This window comes from Chenopodium album, chromosome 2 (genome assembly GCF_948465745.1).
Source record: "Chenopodium album chromosome 2, dcCheAlbu1.1, whole genome shotgun sequence".
Classification (NCBI taxonomy): Eukaryota; Viridiplantae; Streptophyta; class Magnoliopsida; order Caryophyllales; family Amaranthaceae; genus Chenopodium; species Chenopodium album.
This window is the reverse complement of record NC_137835.1, coordinates 83303720-83324898: the sequence shown is the minus strand read 5'-3', so window position 1 is coordinate 83324898 and position 21179 is coordinate 83303720. Positions and strand designations below refer to the sequence as shown.

Here is a 21179-nt window from a genome sequence, read left to right as displayed (position 1 = left end):
GACGGAGGGAGTATTAAATAATTGACTAGAAATCATAATTATTAAATCATAAAAATCCTAGCGTGGCCGCCTAGTACGGCTGTGTTCTTGTTTACTTACTATGCTTATTGACTTGGTGACCAACAAAGCTTCCAAATAAAGATGATAATAATTCAACATTTTCTTATTAAATTACATCAATTGGCACATTTATGATCCAAATTAATTAGGCCCTCGTAGCTTATTTAATTTATGAAATGCATATAGCTTAGCTTTTCATTGTTTAGACTTTAGATGATTGATAATTTGATAACATAATAACATATAGTGTATAACTAATATGAGTGCTTAATCTGAAATATACTCCGTGAATTGATTGGTGGAGACCTTTTATCACGGACCTTGGGAAAGCTTAAAGTAATAGGAGTAGTAATAAGTTAATTAACTACATGTAATGCAACTTGATGCTTGAGAGCTGTATTTTAGCTAATATTACTTGTATGTCATTTTGTTAGATGAAACTATCCCTTACCTTTTATTTTTAAGGATTTGTCGGAGAAAACGACATGTGATTTATCCCACATTAAAAAAGGGAAGATAAGAGCACGCATGTCAATGTTTTTACATATATTTGGGTTAGACACTCAAATCTCAATTTTATATTTGTAGGCAGGTACACTCAATTCATAGGTTTGACCTAAAATGTTTTAATTTTTCAATTCTTTGTTCATTTAATATATTTATTATTGAATTAGAGACTCGAAGAAACTTTAAATGCATGATCCCCCATAGTTTAACGAGAGGAGCCGAACCTATACCACCTCGTTGAAATTAAATTCAATTGTTGTAATCATATATAATTTCTTAAATAATTTCACAAATTAAAAAATTGTATATGTAAAAGTACGTTTTGATTGCCTTTTTAGGGTTGGGGAGGAGGAAAGAGGAGGAGTTTGATCATTTGACCTACTGCCACTATTCTGTTATTTCTGTACACCTAAATTAGCTTAGCGACGAAAAAAGGTGGACAATTATGTCTTGATCTTGTCTATACCACGTGTTTAAGCATGATAATCGTTAAATAAGGAGGCCTAACTATTACTAGGAAATATCTCAAGCTTAAAATGTATGTGTAATTCTTTTGTACGAAATTTACTTTGTTCGATTGTTATTTATGATCACAAATTGACAATATAGTACTTTACCCTTAACATCTACAATTCAGTCATTATTAGATAGTATACTTTGGGATCTGTTCACTTCAGCTTAATTTCAATTCAGTTCAGTTCAGTTCAGCTTTCAGTTCAATTTAGATCCAATCAGTTTAGTTCAATTTAGATCCAATCAGTTATATAAATTGCATAATACTTAATTAGTTAATTTATTAAAATTAATCTCACATAAATTAGTTGTATTATTAATTATGAAAGCTGAAAATTAGGGAAACAAGTCCACTCTTAGTAGAAAGTGAGTTATGACTTTTGAATACCTAAAAACACAATGCAATAATAGGCAAAGAATAATTAGGCAATGCTTGACCCCTAATAAGTGATTATGACATTTAACGTCTCTCCAAGACCAAGCCACGTGTCCAAGTGACGTAATATCCACAAGTGGCTTCCTTTAATTTGGACACTCTCCAAAGTCCAAACCATATGCCTTGATCTTCCTCTATATATACTCTTCAATTCATTACCTTATGATTTCATCTCTCAAGTCTATAAATTAATGTTCCTCTCCCCATTTTTCTTCTATCAAATAAAAAAAAAAAATCATTAATTTATAGACGTTTTATCAATATTAAAATACATACATAAGTCATATCATTTACTTCATAAATAAAATCTAGTACAATCACGTTATAACTTGTAACACTATAGTAATCGTGTTATCATATGGGGGTGGTGGAGGATCAACAATATGTGTACCCTAGTGCGAATATGGAGCAATGTAAGAGCCGAGTGGCGGTGCCACCACCTCAACCATTCTTAAACTCTCTACAAGCCTCATTGAAGGAGACATTCTTCCCCGACGACCCATTGAGGCAGTTTAAGAACCAGCCGAGATCTAGGAAGTTCATACTAGGGTTGCAATACTTCTTCCCTTTCCTCGAGTGGGCTCCGAAGTATAGTTTGGAGTTCTTGAAGTCGGATCTCATTGCCGGAGTCACCATTGCTAGCCTTGCTATCCCTCAAGGGATCAGCTATGCTAAACTTGCTAACTTGCCCCCAGTTCTTGGCCTATGTAAGTACAATAGTATACAATATACAAACTATTTAACATTGGAATATACATATACATGTTCTTAATTATGTGTATTTATTATTTCAAATTATAGTTTATGCATCGTATATGTTTATGGGTTTCACCTTTAATTTCATGCACTACATCATTATCATACTATACATGACCTATATTGCAAAGATCAGCTAACGAACTATGAATCTATGACCTAATTATAGGTGTACCACTTTGATTTTTGTGGCTTTTACAAACAAAACATAAGTAAATAAATGTGATGCCTTAGCTTATATATAAACAATTAAACACAAAATGCGTACATGTCTATGATTCACTCCCTATTTTTTCTTATCAAGTGAGATTTTGTTATAATTAAACGTCTAAAAGTGTGTCATTCTAACATACACTTACATATTTCATTGTCATTTATTATTACATTTTTGTATTTATTTACAATTTTTATTTTTATTTTGGGTGTGTTATACTTGCACAGATTCTAGTTTTGTTCCACCATTGGTGTACGCGATGATGGGGAGCTCTAGAGACTTGGCTGTGGGTACAGTCGCGGTGGCATCACTCTTGACAGGGTCTATGCTAAGCACCGTCGTGAATCCAACCAAGGATCCCAAACTATTTCTTCATCTTGCATTTACAGCCACCCTTGTTGCTGGAGTTTTCCAAACTTCTTTAGGCCTTTTGAGGTTGGTACTACAATTACTTTCAAATTTAAAACTACTTCTACATTACTACTATATACAAATTTAATTTTCTCTAACATAAGCAACATATGTAGTGTCAATCTATCTAGCTTATTTATGTACATGTATCCTTTGTTCATTCGATATAATGTTACAATTTTAAAAATTAAAGTAAATTATGGTTCAATCTTAAAATGTATACAAAATTATTACGAAGTATAAGTATATAGTACACCGTAAAATGGTAAAAGTGATCTATTTTCTCATAATATATGTACTACGTGTACTTGTTGTCCATACTTCAAACTAGATATTTATTTTTCCACATGAAATCTTAATAATTTTAGAGGACAAAATATAAATTGTTTATAATTGCTTCAAAATCTGTAAAGCAGAAAATAGATCTAACTTTAAGTAGCAAGTGACCATTCTTAATAATTTTCTTCAATTCCCACATTCTGAGTATGATTGGATAGAGTTTAGATGTATGGATAAATCCATGCAAATTAAAGTTGGCAAACTCAATTAATGACAAAATTAAACAAATTCTTTTGGTAATATTTTTGTAATTTTGCTTTTGGACCCTTCTTTCCCTTTTTTGATAATTTATTTCACCCTATATTTTAATTAATTCTTTGTCATGTCATATGGTGAACTTTTTAATAATTGCAACTTTTACGTAAAGCCAAAATTCTTAATTATTATGTCCAAGCAATGAACAAAACACCACTAATTAATTATTCTACCTTGTTAAATACGAGTCTAGGCCACATTTTTCACAGGAGAGTGCAAGTCCACCGCTTTATAAGACAAAGGAAGTTTCACCTCAAAACCATACGACAATGAGGGAAGTAGTCCCTACCCTTATTAAGTGGCCGCAATTATCTTCTTTCTGTAATGTGGAATACACATCCCAATACAAACTCTTACTTAGGGCTGTCAAACGGGTCGTGTCGTGTCGGGTTCGTGTTCGTGTCGATATTAAACGGGCTGAAAAACCCTTGATCCAAACCTAACCCGTTTATTAAACGGGTTGAAAACCCTTGACCCAAACCTAACCTGCTTATTAAACGGGTTACCCGTGTAACCTTTTACCCACTTAGTATATAATAAACTAATTAATATTCAATTCAAAAAAAAAAGAAAAAGACATCATTAGTTTGTTAAAGATATTACAACAACTTTATGTTAGTAATTTTAACAATAGATACCACAAGGTTTTAAAGTTAGTAGTTTTAACAATACAACCATACATAAGAATTGTTTCAAATTATCCGCCAAATTAGATTTAATTTATAAAAGATGAAAATAATAATTTTTTCGTCAAATCAACCGCCAAAAATATTTCCAAAATGTATAAATGGTGTCAAAATAATTTACAAAATTACAAGTTTTGAATAGAAAAATTCAGTTATTTTTACTACTTAATTAATAGATTAAGCGTGTGAGGTTCGGGTTGACGGGTTGTCGTTCAACCCATTTATATAATCGTGTTATGCGTGTCGATTTCGGGTTGAAAGTTTCAACCCAAACCTAACCCGTTTACTTTCGTGTCGTGTTCGTGTCAACCCAATTATGTAAACGGGTTGAGAATTCTTGACCCAAACCCACTTATTTCGTGTTGGGTTCGTGTCGGATTATCGTGTCGTGTCAGCTTTTGACAGCCCTACTCTTACTTAATGTAGGACAACACACCAGTCACATATAAGTTTTCTCATGGGCTCAACATACTTATAATTATAAAGGTTTTTGTTACTGTAATAAGATAGATTAATTATGTGATTAATGGATCGATATTCGATAATTATGCAGGTTAGGGTTCATAGTAGATTTTCTATCACATGCAGCAATAGTGGGATTCATGGGAGGAGCAGCAACAGTGGTGTGCTTGCAACAGCTCAAGGGAATTTTTGGACTTACTCATTTCACACAATCCACAGATCTCATCAATGTTATGCACTCTGTCTTTTCTCAAGAACACCAGGTTTATTTATATCACTCTATAAAATTAATATTACCTAGTATACGCTAAAATAGCAAAAATTGTACATCCAATAATGCATAACAATTTGTCTTTTGGCATAATAGGTTTTATTCTTTTGGAGTTAAAATTCATCTACTTTTATTTCTAGTTTATTTTAGTTCAATCCGCCAGCTAGGCCAGTCTATAGTCAGTTTCCTCTTATATTATTCCAAAATTATATATAAGTTGAAATATATAAGTACATATCACCACTAGGGCTGGCAATCCCTGACCCGACACAAACCCGACCTGAAGTTATTGAGAGAAACCCGACCCGAACAACCTGAATTCGACCCGATTTGACCCAAATTTCATATTTCATAATAATATTAAGTTTTACACTATTTTTATAGTTTTTAATCATAACTCGAAATCGACCCGAAATCCGACCCGAACCCAACCCGCTGACCCAAATTGCCACCCCTATTAAGCAATAGCCATTTTTTTTGACCAATCAATTGAATTCATTGAAACTTGAAAGCATTGTAGTCATGATATATTAATTGGTGTCTATGTTTTTGTTGTTATGCAGTGGAGATGGGAAAGTGTGGTATTGGGATGTTGCTTCCTCTTCTTCCTGCTTCTCACTAGATTCTTTGTAAGTGCACTAAGATAAATTCTTTCTTAGCTTAAATGCTTTATTTTTCACATGAAATTATTATATTTTCTATATTACTCCGTAATATTATATCAATGTACATGTATAGTGAATTAGTGAGAGCACAATGAGCATCATACATGCGTGCATGTTGTGTAGAAAAGTGTACGGGCCAGGGTAGGGCTAGTAATCCGTATTGGGTAGCTTAAATTAAATAAACGTACTTTTACAATGAGATGATAAATGATACTATCTCCGTTTATTGTTATCTGTAACTTTGAAGTATTATTTGAGAGACATAAAATATTTATATTTCAAAGTTGCAGATAACAATTAACGGAGGTAGTACATACAATGATATAATCTTTACTCCTGTATTGTTTGGGACGACAATTTGTTAAATGGAATGCAGAGCAAAAGAAAACCAAAGTTGTTTTGGATATCAGCAATGGCTCCTTTGACATCGGTTATATTGGGAAGCCTACTTGTTTATCTCACCCATGCTGAAAAACATGGTATCCAAGTGGTAAGCTTCCTCAACTCTCTTTTTTTTTTTTTTTTTTTGAGTAAATTATTTACTTCATAATTTGTTTAATACACGATTACACGTATCTTTTTTAGACTTATACATTGTTCCTTTTTTTTTTTTTTTTTTTTTTTGAAATCTACTACAAGTAGTAAAGAAGTATAGGCACATGAGAATATTGGGTTGGATTGGAACAAGTGAGTCCAAACCGCTATGGGCTGAAATGTTAGAAATGTCGGCCCATTATTAATGTTATTTGGTAAAATATAAAAAATTGTGGATGATACTATTTAATACCATTAATAATGTAATATAATTAATTATTTGAAAAAAAATATGTTAATTATGAACTATATAATTATTAAAATTTGATTAGTCTTTGAACAAGTTCTTAAATTTTAACTTAACATTTAATGTTACTATTCTTTACTTTCATTTAAAACTGCTCTGTAAAGTTCTTTTTACTTTTACTTTAGTCTTTCGTGTTATATATTAAACTTAATGAATTTGTTCAACTTGGGACATTTACAGATAGGTTACTTAAAGAAGGGTATAAATCCACCATCCTTTGGTGACTTTGTATTCATTTCTCCTTACTTTCCGGTGGCTCTCAAAACCGGAATCATTACCGGTGTCATTGCTATGGCTGTGAGCTTCTATACCTTGACCATCAAATTTCGTATTAGTTAACATGAAGTTTAGAAAATTAATCATATACTAATCAAAATGCAGGAAGGAGTTGCTGTAGGAAGAAGCTTTGCCATGTTTAAGAATTACAATATTGATGGTAACAAAGAAATGATTGCCTTTGGCATGATGAACATTTTTGGGTCTTGCACCTCTTGCTACCTTACCACTGGTACGTAACCTTTTACTTAATTCCATATATATGTTTTGCTACGATATTATTCCCTCTATTTCATAATACACGCACAATATATATATATTACTCTTTAGCCTTATTTAGTACACACTCGATTAGTATTTGTTAAACAACTTTGTGGTTAACTAACCACGTACAATATTGAATGCCTAGGTCCATTTTCAAGATCAGCGGTGAACTACAATGCAGGGTGTAAAACAGCAGTTTCAAACATAGTCATGTCAGTGGCAGTAATGATCACATTATTGTTCTTAACACCATTGTTCTATTACACTCCTCTTGTAGTACTTTCATCCATTATCATCTCTGCCATGCTCGGACTCATAGATTATGAGGCTGCCATCCATTTGTTGAAGATTGACAAATTCGATTTTATGGTTTGTATGAGTGCCTACATTGGTGTGGTCTTTGGTAGTGTTGAAACTGGCCTAGTGGTCGCGGTATGTTAATCTTTTACTCCGTATGGTAGTTCTTAACCCCTTTAAAGCTAGCCATGTAGTAAAACACTTCATGCATACTATTTTGGTTATTTTTATTGTTGTCGGGTCAGTTTTGTCTAGTCTAAGGGCATATTCACATTTACTGAACTGAACTGAGCTGAGCTGAACTGAAATGAACTGATTGGAGCTGAACTGAGCTGAGCTGAACTGAACCGATTAGAGCTGAACTGAACTGAGCTGAAATGAATATTTTATGAGAGAGGAAAATTAGGAGCTGAACTGAATTGAACTGAACTGATTGGAGCTAAACTGAACTGAACTGATTAGAGCTGAACTGAACTGAACTGAAATTAAGTAAATATGAACAGACCCTAACTAGTCCTCATAATAACTTGGATGGTCAAAATATTGCATAAAATTATGTATTTATTTTTGGGACTAATATAAGGTAGTTGTTATTGTTTGATTATGAATAATTTGCAGGTTGCATTTTCTGTGCTAAGGTTGTTACTATTTGTAGCAAGACCAAGAACTTTTGTTATGGGCAATGTGCCAAATTCGATTAGTTATCGAAGCATTGACCAATACCCTGCGGCTCAAACTGTCCCTGGGATACTCATACTTGAAATTGGTGCTCCTATATTCTTTGCCAATGCTACTTACTTAAGAGATAGGTATGTAATCTCTTATTAATTACTAAGCTAAGCTAGATAGAGGAAAATTGACTAGGAATCGAGTTTTTCTTACAAATGATATTTTCGTGTTTGTTAACAGAATCATAAGGTGGATTCACGAAGAAGAAGATAGGTTAAAATCATCCGGAGAGGCCAATTTACATTATGTGATTTTGGATATGAGTGGTAAGTTTACATTGTACCTACACTTAGCATAACCAGGCTCCAATCGAATTAACATTTCTTAGTTTTGAACTTAGATGTATATTACTACATATATAATTTTATTAATAGTTCGAGTTAGACATTATGAAAATAAAATTTGTGGCAATTGTAGCGGTTGGAAGCATTGATACGAGTGGAATCAACATATTTGAAGAACTTAAGAAGGTTATGGATAGAAGAGATCTCAGGGTATATATTCTTTTATCATTATTGACTTAATAATCTACGTCGATTCTTAATTATTAGACATACTTGAAAAATAAGAATTATTTTTGTAATCTCCTCTTTTATTTGATTAGCTTGTATTGGCAAATCCGGGAGGAGAAGTAATGAAGAAATTGCAAAGATCGAAAGTAGTAGAATTGTTAGGAGAAGAATGGATACATTTGACTGTTGGAGAGGCAGTTGGAAAATGCACATACATGTTGCATACATATAACCCAAAGTCAACCCCGAAGTCAATGGGTGATCAATTAGAGACATGCACCAGCAACAATGTTTGAATTTAGCAACAGAAATTTGCAATTATTTGTTGATATAATTAGTTGATTACTAGTGCATCAAAATGATGCAATAGTATGTAATTTATAAGCCTTAATAAGCTTCAAAATTATGTTTAATCTTAAATTGTAGCCATTACAAGCTATTTGATTTGTAGTCGTCTTTGAATCAATTTGTGACAAATATTGTTCGTGGATATAGAATTATTATGACAAAAGTTGTTATTGTTCAATGTTTATCTCACTTAATATAACAATATTTGTGATTTAAGTACAGTACTCAAAATGTAGAATTATACAAACACTTCTTTCATTCCAAATTTAATGGCACGTTTTGACACTATTTATAAATTTTAATTTTGACTAGCTTTTGTGATTTAAGATTTTGTTGAAGTTCACTAACTTCTCTTAATGTATTTTTTCTAAATATCAAATATATATATAATTATCTCACTTAACTTCTCTTAACGAGCGCGCCGGGGCGTTAGATAAGGATAAATTATATTGGTTGAAATGATATTAAGTTAGTAATTCATGACAAAATCACGGGCCGTTCGGTGTAATTAATGTTAATTTTACTCTAATATTTGTACTTTAATTCTCTTATCTAACGCCCCGGGGGCGCTCATTAGCTTTTGCCATATATATATATTGATATTTTTTTTTAAGGAAATATATAGTGATAATTAGAGATATTAACAGTTGAATTTGTGCATTGACACATGTAATAAAATAAATGCGTATCTAATGAAAAGCTAAAAATTAAAAAAAAAAAAATCAATGAAAATAATAATTAATTACACATTGAACGTTATACAATCCTAAATTAACAAGAGTACATTATGAGTAAATGCTTTTTCTTTTTTTTTTTTTTTTTTTTTTTTTTTTTTTTTTTTTTTGAATTCAAAGGAGGATCCAAAGGAAATAAAAAGAACAAGAAAATAAAAACAAACACACCAAACAAAAGAAAACTACCTATGGAGGGATAAGCCGAGGCATAGCTACTCCTCTAAAATACGACTAAGTTCGACTGACACATTATTACTATAAATTTCCAATTGAGTGTCATAAATGCTTATTTATAGCCTTGTGAAATCATTATCTTTTCTAATTATCAACCTTAAAAAAAAAAGAAAAATCCAAATTTTGTTTTATATTATTGGTCTAAATTTATTATTACTCCGTATTAAACTATTTTTATTTTTTACGAAGTATTTTTTTTTTAAAGGAAAAACCTTGAGTACACACATTGTTATACGACCCAGTTCGCCAAAATTCAAAGTGACAGTTTCCAAAAAAAAAAAAAAAAAAAAAAAACCAATTTCAGAGATTAAGCACTCCTCTTCTTCATACTTCAGAGTTCAGTACTATTACTAGGGTTCTTCCTAAATTCATATATTTCCCATTAATTTTCCAAAATTACATAAATTTCCAGGCTTCAATAGCAATTTCGTTGAATTAAACCCATCTGCAACTGTTTGCCATTTCAAATTATGGCTCCTCTGAAGAAGAAATCAAAGAAGAAAGATTTGAAGAAATTAAAGAAGAAAACTAAAACAGTGAATGTTGTTCCAATTGAACCCAGACCCATTGAATCTGATTGGTGGGATAGTTTTCTCCACAAAATCTCCTCCTCCCCAGGTAACCAATTTTCTCTTTCCATAGTTAATTTACGCTAATTTTCTGTCATGAAATTGCAATTTGTTGATGTATATTTACCTGGGAATTTGTTAATTTTAGGGAAATCTTTGTTTGATTTCTGAATTGCTTCTAATTTTATTTTGTTGATGTTATTTGAGTTCTAGCTGAAAATGGGTATGTTTATAATTTTTCTTTATTGTTGTTGTTGTTGTTAATTGTCTATGAAAACTACTTAGCTATAATGAAGGGTAATAGGGTGTCCATTCCACAATCGGATATTGTTGTTCTTGTTGATTTTCTATGAAACTATTTGGCTATAATGAAGGATAGTTTGGTTTCCATTCTACATTCGGGTATTGTTATATTAATTTACACCCTCAAACGTTCTCCTCCGCGGTTGGTGAATTTGAGAGGGTGTAGAATAGTAGATTTACACAAGATATAATATGGAAATTACACTAGTTGATTAAGTTACGAAAATGTTGGTTAAGTGACTAGAAAATTTGTTATTTGGGAATCTTTCAGGTTTAACAATACATAGTGATGAAGAGGAGGCATTCAAGTTTTTCTTTAGGGTGTCAAAAAAGACATTTGAGTATATATGTTCACTTGTTAGAGAGGACTTGATATCGAGACCACCCTCGGGGTTGATCAACATTGAGGGGAGGCTCTTAAGTGTTGAGAAACAGGTTGCAATTGCAATGAGGAGGTTGGCTTCTGGTGATTCACAGGTTTCCGTTGGTGCCTCTTTTGGGGTTGGTCAGTCCACTGTTTCTCAGGTCACTTGGAGATTTATAGAGTCATTGGAGGTTCGTGCTAAGCACCATATTAAGTGGCCTGATCAGGATCGGTTGGAGGAGATCAAAACAAAGTTTCAAAGTTTGTTTGGGTTGCCCAATTGTTGTGGTGCGGTAGATGCTACTCATGTTCTTATGACTCTACCGGCTGTTCAAACATCAGATGACTGGTGTGATCAAGCCAATAATTATAGCATGTTGCTTCAGGGAATTGTTGATGATGAAATGCGGTTTCTTGATGTTGTCACTGGTTGGCCTGGGGCAATGTCGGTGTCTAGATTTTTGAAGTGTTCTGGGTTTTATAAGTTTTGCGAAAATGGAGAGCGATTAAGTAAAAAATTGAGGTTAGATGATGTAGAGATCAGAGAGTACATTGTCGGTGGAGTTTACTACCCTCTTCATCCTTGGCTCATGATCCCTTATGAAAATCAAGATTCTACCCTCATGAACTCAAAATATAAGGAGGCACATGAGGCTGCAAGGTATTTGGCAGTGAGGGCATTATCATATTTGAAGGGAAGTTGGAGAATTCTTAGCAAGGTCATGTGGAGGCCCGATAAGAGTAAGCTACCCAGCATAATCTTAGCCTGTTGTTTACTCCACAACATTATGATCGATTGTGGTGATAAATTGCTCTCTGATATTGCTATTCCTGGTCACCATGACTTGGGTTATGAAGAGCAATCGTGCAAGCTTGTTGATACCTCAGGGGGTACCATGAGAGATAATTTAGCTACATATTTGCAGCCTAGATAAAGAAGGCACTGATTATTGACTTAAGCATGTCTCCATCTTTGGTTTCCGGCAGTCATTTTTTTTCTTGGGGTTGAGGGGTTAGGAAGCCTTCAATGGGGTTTTTGTAAATTTAGGGATAAGAGATAATTTAGATGAATGCAAGTTGAGTGTCTGCAGTATCTGAAATATTTAAAGCTGTTGTATAACATATGCTGTTTGATTACTTGCTTTTCAATGAGAAAGAACCCTGTTAATTTCAAATATTACAGTTCCTTTTTTTTTTTTTTTTTTTTTTTTTTTTTCAAATTCTATATATACTGATTATTTAAGAACTAAGTGGAACTCACCTGGTAATTCTGTAAGAGCTTGAGTGTACGAGTCTAGAATAATGAGTTGCTTGTAGAAAAATCAGTTAGTACAAGAGCAGAATATGGATAGAAAGCATTTTCTTTTATTTTTGTTATAAATTAATTTTAGGCAGCCCCTATCATTTCTTGTAAAGACCTATTTAATTAATTTATCTTAAATGTATTTATTGCCCTAATCTGAACTATCTTCCTAAACTAAGTGGACAGGTGAAAAGAACCAGAAGGTAAATTAAGTTCAGACAACAACTAATAACAGCTATCCAAATTCAACTTACAACTAACATAGTCTAAATTAAATAAAATTAATTAACAGAAAATTAGGTGAATAGAAACGCAGCTTAACTAATAATTGTGGAATGGAAGTAACAATAACATCAACTATCAAGTAATATGGAGCAGTACATTCAACAAACTTCTTTTTTGTTTGTTTTATTTATTGTCCAAAGTTTTACTTCTACTGTTTCAATATAGTTTGCTCACTTTCCTTTTATGTCTATCGAATTTATTTTGTGCAATTCTAAAATTGCCAATGACACTATTTTTGTTTCACAAATTTTTGTATGCGACTGGCCACGTAATGCGGCAGCCGGCAGGGGTTACTTGTAGGGTGTTATTTGTTTTGTTAGGGGTTACTTGTATTTTGTGATTACTTGTATGAGTGTTATCGGTTTTGGTCAGGGGTTAGTTGTAGGGTGTTACTGGTTCTGTATGGGGTTTTGGTACAAGTAACCCCAGAATACAAGTAACCCATACAAGTAATCCCATACAAGTAATCCCAGAATTTAAGTAACCCCCTACAAGTAACCCAAAATACAAGTAACCCAAAATACAAGTAACCCAAAATACAAGTAACCCATACAAGTAATCTCAGAATACAAGTAACACTCTACAAGTAACCCCTACCGCACCATGTGGCCTGCAGCACTGAAAAATCTCTGATTTTGTTTTTGTTTTTGTTTTTATTTTTATTTTTTATAAAAAATTACATATTATTTCCAAGTTGGGCTGCTACATTTTTTTTTTGCATCAACTGATCGTATATATCTTGATTATTTCTGAGGTAATTATCAATTTTATTGTTATCATAATCTTGCATATCCATAGAAGTTTTATGAATTTCAAGAATTCAATTTTTTCTAGGGTTTTAGATTCATTGGAGGAAAGCCCAATAATTGGAGGAGATGAAAAGGAATTTCAGAGCCATTAACTCAATTTTGATGGTTGGGGTTAACCCCACATCCTGGTATATTCTCTTCCTATTTTCAATTTTGTTTTAATTTATTTTAGAATAATATTGATTTTCCTGCTTTGAATGAACTTTGTCAAATTTGTGTTAGTGGCTTTTGATATAAATTGCTAACTATTCTAAACAATCTAAAGTAATTGTATTAGTTCAAATTAGTAATAGCTCATCTTTCCCCCCTTCTCTACATTGCCTATTGAATCAAGTGATTGTTCATTTGTTCTGTTCTCATGTGTAGCATGCTAAGATTGCTAACATAAGGGTATTCTTTATTATTTTGATACTCATATTATATAACACAAGGGAACATTTATTGGAAAGCACCTGATATGTATCATGTTTTGCCAGAAAGTACTTGTCATGGAGTGTTTATCATTTTGTCCGAAAGCATCTAGTATGTATCACAATGCACACATTCTTTTTATGAGTAATTGTCAACATTTTGTCAACCTATGGCAATATGATGATGATTACTAATTTACTATCGTCATTTGGCAATTTAGGGTCATATGGTGATCAGTTATCAGTGCTAAGAAGTCATTGGTACCAACTAACGTTTGATTAGGTCATGACTATTTAGTACCAAGATTAAAACTGACAACTTCTTCAATTATATAACCATTCAGGAAAGACTTTTGATGGAATTTATGAGGTTGCAAAGGTATGATTGCATTACTAAACTTCCATTTCATTGATTCCTTGACTCTGCATAAACCAAATTCTCTCCTTGACATTGTGCTTTGATATTTTCTTATCATTCTTTTTTCGACCCACAATACTTACTCTTGCTTTTTCATTTGCGGTTTTGGATTTCACATATTGATAACCAACAAGTTTCACTTGCTTTTAAACTGCTTCAATCTTCCGAGTCAGGCCCAAATTGAGATTTAGTTGTGCAGGTTTGGCCTCTGGTTCAATCTGCTTCAGGATTCAGGAATGACATTTTTAGTAGAATATATCACCTTGCTGAGAGTAACTTGTTTTAAGTGGAGGAATAACCTTGGATCCTCTACTATGCAAGGAAGATTGTTATCTCCTTGTGGTTATAATGTTATATTGCCCATATTACTCCTATTTTTCAGCTGTCAAAGGTTTTGGACTTTTGGTTAGGATTTAGGATTAGTGTTTTACCATGACTCAAAATATGCAGAGCCACACATAAAATGGACGGTGGCATAACTTCACTTAACCTCTCAAGGGAAAGGGTAATGCAGAGCTAGATAAATTCAGATAAAGTAGGCAAAGTGCTTATTCTGGCTAGGTGTTTTTTTAATTTTTAAATTTTTTTTTTTCCTATTTACTACAAAAAAGGAAAACCCTTGCGAGCAGCAATTTTCTCATGAAGTACCATATTATCATTGATGTAGCAAACTATGTACAAGCTAGTGATATTAAGACAATAGGAAGTAGACATACATAAGAACTTCAATATTCCATCACAAACCATATCCTTTATTACTAGTATATAACATGTAGAGCTGAACTCTCTCGTCTATGTCTTTATGCTCTCCTATCTCTCCTAGTTGGCCTCCTCCTTCCGAAGGTGTCCATAAACCATTCATGGTACTTGTCAGTGATGTAGATTTTCCCAATTACAAAGCCAACTATGGTCCCACTAATACAACCCAGTGATCTGACGACCCAATCAATTAACTCAGAATCGTCATTGCTCTCATCAATATTCACTGTTGGCGGTGGCAGTGGCAGTGGCACATCTTCATTTACACACTTCTTGGATAATAAACTTCCACACAACCCGGGGTTTCCTTGGAATGAGGTATCATCAAAGGTATTGAATTGGTTTCCTTGTGGTACTGGGCCCATGAGATGATCATTATTGGAAATGTTGAACACCTCTAGTGATGTCAATTGTGATAGTGCTGGAGGAATTGCACCAGAGAGTTTGTTAAGAGAAAGATCTAGTGATTCAAGGTCTGTTATGTTGGCTACAGAGGGTGGAATTCTACCTTCAAGATTATTGTTGGACAAGTTGAGTGCTTGAAGCCCCTTGAGATCCCCAACGACATCTGGTATCCTGCCCGTGAAGCTATTACTTGATAAATCAATGACCCTAAAGACTTTAAGAACCTTTGGGTAAAGAATTTCGTTGCCTTTGTTTGTTATGGTGATCGAGTACTCAAAATTCTGTTCAGAAATTACTAAATCTGTTCCCACCTTAAAGTAGAAAGTAATCAGAGTATTGTATGAACCTGATTGTTCTTCTTTAGAATCTCTCATTGCATGCCAATTTTGAAAGTACCTTGATGGTAAATGACCTGTATGAAGATTGTGGGATAGGTCAATAATGCGCAAGAAGCGGAAACCGAGGTAAGGTTTTGGATGCATTATGCCTCCAAAAAATTTATTATGGCTCAGGACAAGAACTTGCAACTTTGGGAGACTTCCTAACCATGATGGAAAAGAATCATTAATTTGATTTCTTCCAACATCAAGTACCTCAAGCATCTTACAATTTGCAAGTGACCTTGGAAGCTCACCTCCCAATTGATTTTGACTCAAGTTGATCATCTTCAGTTTGCAGTATTTTGAGAATTTTATGGAACTCGTGCCACGGAGATTGTTACCTCGCAGGTTCAGAAGCTGTAGAGATTCACCAAGCTGACCCACGCAATCTGGTATCTGTCCGGTCATGTTGTTGCCAGACAAATCAAGGGAAATTAGAGACTTTGCATTGCAAATTTGCCTGGGAATAACTCCAGTCAACAGATTATCTGAGATATCGTAAAACTTCATAGAACCTGGTGGAGAAGGAACTAGTCCTTGTAACTTATTACCCCTGAAGCAAAAGTCCTCCAAATGGGTCCACGGAAGCTCTGCTGCAGGCTTTTCAAAGCCTGTCAAATTATTCTGGGAAAGATCAATTTTAAGGAGATTCTCTTTAGTTGTATTCACCAACCATTGTGGTAAATTACCCTTGATTTTGTTTCCTTTGAGTGATAGTGATTGCAGCTCATTTTGATACTGAAGGAATTGCGGAAAATCGGTCAAGTTGCAAAATTCTAGTTCCAAGAGCTTGAGCTTTGGAAGAGATGAATTGGTAGTAGAACTAGGAAATGTTAGGTTGAGTTGAGATAAAGCTAGATTACGAAGATTCTTTAGATGAAAAAAAATTTCGAATTTGCCAAACAAGTTGTTGTAAGACAAGTCTATTGATTGAAGGTTGGTAAACTGAGAAAACCATTGTGGTATTGGACCATCTAATTGATTGTTCTCCAGATACAGTTGCCTTAGCTTGGTTAGGTTTGCAAACCATTGTGGAAATGGACCTATTATCTGAGATGAAGCGAGATCTAGATAATTAAGTTTTGTAAAGTTTGCAATAAAAGGAGGTATCTCAGTAGCTAGTTTCATTTCAGCAAGGCGTAAATAACTGAGATTGTGTAGCTTGGACAACTGCGAAAACAAGTCTTTTGGCCTGAATTCTAGATTCGAGAAATCTAAAGCTTCGAGGCTGCTAAGATTAGTGATAGAGAAGGGGACTTCACCTTTGAAGTTATTGCGACTTAAGAGTAAAACGGTAAGTGTTGTCATGTTAGCCAGAGAAGATGGAAGTGATCCTGAGAAATAACAACCACATAGGTCGAGTTGTTCCAAATGAGCAAGATTTCCAATTGAAGGTGGCACTTCTCCTGAAAAAGCTGTGCCAAATAGATACAGCTCTTTGAGAGGGTTAGTAGATTGAAACTGAGGCAAAAATCCTGCTAAAACTCTATTGCCACTCAGGTAAAGGAATTCAAGTTGTGGCAATTTGAAAACACTTGTTGGCAGTTCTCCATACAAGTTACAGTATTGGAGGGAAATAGCTTTTAGAGAGGTTAGATTTGTGAGGATGATTGGAACTTTAGTAGATAAGTCAACCATATCAAGATAGAGTTTCTGAATACGAGTTAGGTTTCTGAGTAACTTCTCAAGACCCCGACCCTGAAGTTTCAAGTTAAGTTGGCTGTTAGCTAAAGAATCACCATTGTTGGAAAGATCAAGGGTATAAAGCTGTGATAATTTTGAGATTTCAGATGGGATTTGGCCGCTAAATGATGAATAGGAGAGATTAAGATTTTGTATCTTGTTGATTTGGCCGAGTTTAGAGGGAATGAGAGAGTAGTTAAAATCATTAAAGGCAAGATTAAGCTTTTTAAGATGAATGAGGCTGAAAAGGGTGCTGTTAGGAGGAAAATTTCCATAAAGACAGCTGCTACTGAGGTCGAGCCCTGTCACATGACCTGTCTCCTCCTCGCACTCAACACCATCCCACATACAACAATCCCTTGTTAGCTCACCTGACCATGATTTCACCTTTGGATATGCAGATGCAGAATCAGAAACAGCGCAGTTTATAAGGAAACTCTGCCTGAACTGCTGCAATGCCAATCTTTCATGATCAGCACATGATGGCCGCGAAGAGGACACAAAATTGTTTAGTTTAATGGCATGAGAACATACTGGAACTAAGAAAAGAATGTAAATGCATGACAAATAACACATGAACATAGTGTTATTATGATGCAGCTTTTACTTATAGGTTCTTGTTTGTTTAGAAAAAAGAAGTAAGCAAAAAGGTTTGTTTTATAGACAAGAGAAGGCATGATTTTCTTTGCTGGTCAAAGAAGTTATTGAATTTTCGGTATCTGCTTTGAAGATTGTGGGTACAAAAATATTCTGACTAAGTGTGAATCCATTCTATCTTGTAAGGATGTTATTTGAACGTTCTAGGAAATTTGAAGGTATAACCTAAGAATTTTCGCACTTGCCTAGTTTTTAAGGGGGGACATATTGAAGTCAGCATTTTAACAGATTGCTGAAGAATTTGTGCAAAGCACTAGTGAACTGCCAATTTCTGGGAATATGAAAACTAGAAAAGCATACTTGAGAGAGTAAAAAGTTACTGTACAGATTAGGGATGGAGAAAGAAATATGATTGATGAGATGGTGAGAGAAAAGCATAAAAAGTCTTTGTAAAGACCTTGAAATTTATGGTGGATATAGTACCTGACCTACCTATTGTATTTATCAATTTGATTTTGAATTTGAATTTGAATTTTCTCTTTGTTTGACTTTTTATCTTTGGTGAAGCATATATGGAGTAGTGTAATTGGCTGTTTGATTTTTCTTGGTTATTGATTACAATAACTGTTGATAAAATTAGATTTGTTATGAAGTGCTATTTTAGTATTTACGATAAAATTCATTAGTTTGTAGTGATGAGCTTCTCTGGGAAGTGAGAACTAATAAGTAACAACCTGACATGGTAATATTCCCTTTATTCTATGTTATTTTCATCTAAGACTAAGAGTATACAGAATATTTCAAGAGGTGTTACTGTGTTAGTGATTAAATTGGTATCTGAATTAACAATTTATCACATATTGATTATTTTATCTAACAACTTATGATGCACTGATACTTAAACTGACAAATATATGAAAAATCAAAATGGAGGGAGTAACTAGTGAAGTTGATATAGGAGCTAGAGGGCCAACAATGGACAGTTCTTAGTTTTCAGAATATATATTGATAAGGGTTAGACCATTTGTTTTTAGCTAGGTTAGTCAGAGAAGTCCTCGAGAAAAGTGATAGAGACGGGAGTTGTTAATCATAAGGCACCAAAGAATAAAGAATAGGCAAATTACTCTGCATTAGGATCAATAGTACTGTATGATAATTTTTTCAATGATAGCAATGATATACTGTGCAACTTATTTTATGCTGCTACGATGTATAATCTACCAATGCAGGCTAGAATGATGCAGATGTCTGTAATAAATCTAATTGGTTTGCTTCAGGAATGATGGTAGCAGTATTGTTGTTTGACATGGGAAGTTGTTGCTGTTAGAGGATCAAACTTGAACACCTAATACAGAGGTAAGAAATATCTTGTCTTAATTTTTATGTTTCATGGAGATATGAAGATAAATTTGACAGCGGCAGGGCTGCATTTCTAAGATGTTTGAAGGGATACTTGCATTTTAACATTTAGCTAATTAATTTTTGGTAGAAGTTGTTTAAGTAATGTATCTTAGTATGTTTTTTACTCCACAATATTGTGATTTATTGTGTTGATAAATTACTCTCGGATATTGATATTCCTAGACTCCTGGTCACCATAACTTGGGTTATGAAGAGCAGTCTTGAGCAGTTGAGCCCCTTCAAAGGGGTATTCTGTATATTTGGAAATACAGAAGAATGTAACTTGACTATCTGCGACTGCAGCATCTGATATGTTTTAAGCTGTCGTATTATGCATGTTGGTTTGATTTCTTGTTCAGTTGCTTATTGTTGAGTATTGCTTAGTTGCTTATTAGGACTTGGAGTGATGACTTTAACAGTGTGGGTTTGGATAAAAATATGAAAGAAAAGAAGGGGAGGGAGGTGAAGGGGAGAGGGAAGAGAAAGGACGAGGAGGGAAGAAAAATGAGTTTTTCTTCCAAATCTCTCCATTGTTAGAGAGATTAATTTTCTACAATTAAATCCTTTTATTTCTCTCCCCTTCAATTCTTTTCCTTCCTTATTTGTTATTCAAATGAAAGATAATCAATCCCTCTATTTCCCTTTCCTTTTTTTTCCCTCCATTTCCTTTAATCCAAACAAAGTGTTATTTTTACATCCTGAAAGAAAGTACCAGATTAGGGTAATAAAATACAACTTTTTTTAAAAAAAAAAAACTTCGTAATAAAAAAAAAAAAAAATCATATGACAGGGTTTTCCATTTTTTATGGAAACGAGGTCATTATTAGAAAGGGGTCAATGTGGGTCAATAATATATCCCAAAATAATTTTGAAAAGTAAAAGTTTGAAAATATGAATAAAAACAAGTTGAAAAAAAGAAAAGAAAAAACTAGATCAAATCAATAGTGATGCACAGGGAAAAAAGACAAACGGGATCAAAAGAGAATGAACAAATGTACTTGTATGACGGTGGCACGCTCTAAAACGAACGATCAACTCAAACTATCCGTGATTCCTGTCCACTATAAAGGTCAATGGTGTACTAAAAAAAAAATATACTCCTTCCGTTTCAAAATTTTAGTCCCATATATTATTTTTGGCGTTTTAAAAAGATTTACCCATATTGAATATATTTCATTTATAACTTGATTTTTTTGGAATTAATTGATTGTGGAGTGATGACATGACTCTAAGTAAGGAAATTTTTTCCTTAAATTATGCAAGTATAACTTGTGTTTTCCCAATAAAAAATCAAAAAAGTTAAAATGTTAGATTCCAAACATTATTGTTTTCTTATTTATGTGATTGATTCCATATGGGACTAATATTATAAAACGGATGGAGTAATATGACCGGTATATATTTTGAGGTTAGATGATGTAGAGATCAGAGAGTACATTGTCGGTGGAGTTTACTACCCTCTTCATCCTTGGCTCATGATCCCTTATGACAACCAAGATTCTACCCTCATGAACTCAAAATATAAGGAGGCACATGAGGCTGCAAGGTATTTGGCAGTGAGGGCATTATCATATTTGAAGGGAAGTTGGAGAATTCTTAGCAAGGTCATGTGGAGGCCCGATAAGAGTAAGCTACCCAGCATAATCTTAGCTTGTTGTTTACTCCACAACATTATGATTGATT

At 33.6% G+C, this 21179-nt stretch overlaps 2 protein-coding genes across 3 annotated transcripts; both read left to right on the top strand.

Annotated features, from left to right (window-relative positions):
• Positions 1–1703: 1703 nt before the first annotated feature.
• Positions 1704–9052, top strand: LOC145590859 (sulfate transporter 3.1-like). The gene is made up of 12 exons (XM_081647251.1): positions 1704–2223; positions 2714–2921; positions 4731–4902; positions 5474–5539; positions 5952–6065; positions 6597–6713; positions 6798–6924; positions 7102–7388; positions 7872–8062; positions 8163–8248; positions 8400–8476; positions 8587–9052. The coding sequence occupies exons 1-12, from the start codon at positions 1875–1877 to the stop codon at positions 8788–8790; spliced, it is 1998 nt and encodes a 665-aa protein (XP_081503377.1). The 5' UTR covers positions 1704–1874; the 3' UTR covers positions 8791–9052.
• A 1012-nt stretch (positions 9053–10064) lies between these two features.
• Positions 10065–19908, top strand: LOC145590845 (protein ANTAGONIST OF LIKE HETEROCHROMATIN PROTEIN 1-like). Of its 2 annotated transcripts, XR_014102179.1 has the most exons (3): positions 10290–10428; positions 13469–13571; positions 19373–19908. XR_014102179.1 is itself a non-coding variant. In XM_081647236.1 (2 exons), the coding sequence occupies exons 1-2, from the start codon at positions 10281–10283 to the stop codon at positions 11979–11981; spliced, it is 1176 nt and encodes a 391-aa protein (XP_081503362.1). In that variant the 5' UTR covers positions 10065–10280; the 3' UTR covers positions 11982–12221. The 2 variants fall into 2 exon arrangements, 1 of the variants encoding a protein (XP_081503362.1); XM_081647236.1 differs by lacking the exons at positions 13469–13571; positions 19373–19908 and adding an exon at positions 10954–12221 and having other exon boundaries at positions 10065–10428.
• The last annotated feature ends 1271 nt before the right edge of the window (positions 19909–21179 follow it).

Coding starts and splice junctions, on each gene's coding strand:
- LOC145590845 (XM_081647236.1), top strand. CDS start 10,281: ATGGCTCCTCTGAAGAAGAAATCAAAGAAGAAAGATTTGAAGAAATTA. Junction 10,429..10,953: donor CAAAATCTCCTCCTCCCCAG/GTAACCAATTTT, acceptor GGAATCTTTCAG/GTTTAACAATACATAGTGAT.
- LOC145590859 (XM_081647251.1), top strand. CDS start 1,875: ATGGGGGTGGTGGAGGATCAACAATATGTGTACCCTAGTGCGAATATG. Junction 2,224..2,713: donor GCCCCCAGTTCTTGGCCTAT/GTAAGTACAATA, acceptor ATACTTGCACAG/ATTCTAGTTTTGTTCCACCA. Junction 8,249..8,399: donor TGTGATTTTGGATATGAGTG/GTAAGTTTACAT, acceptor TGGCAATTGTAG/CGGTTGGAAGCATTGATACG.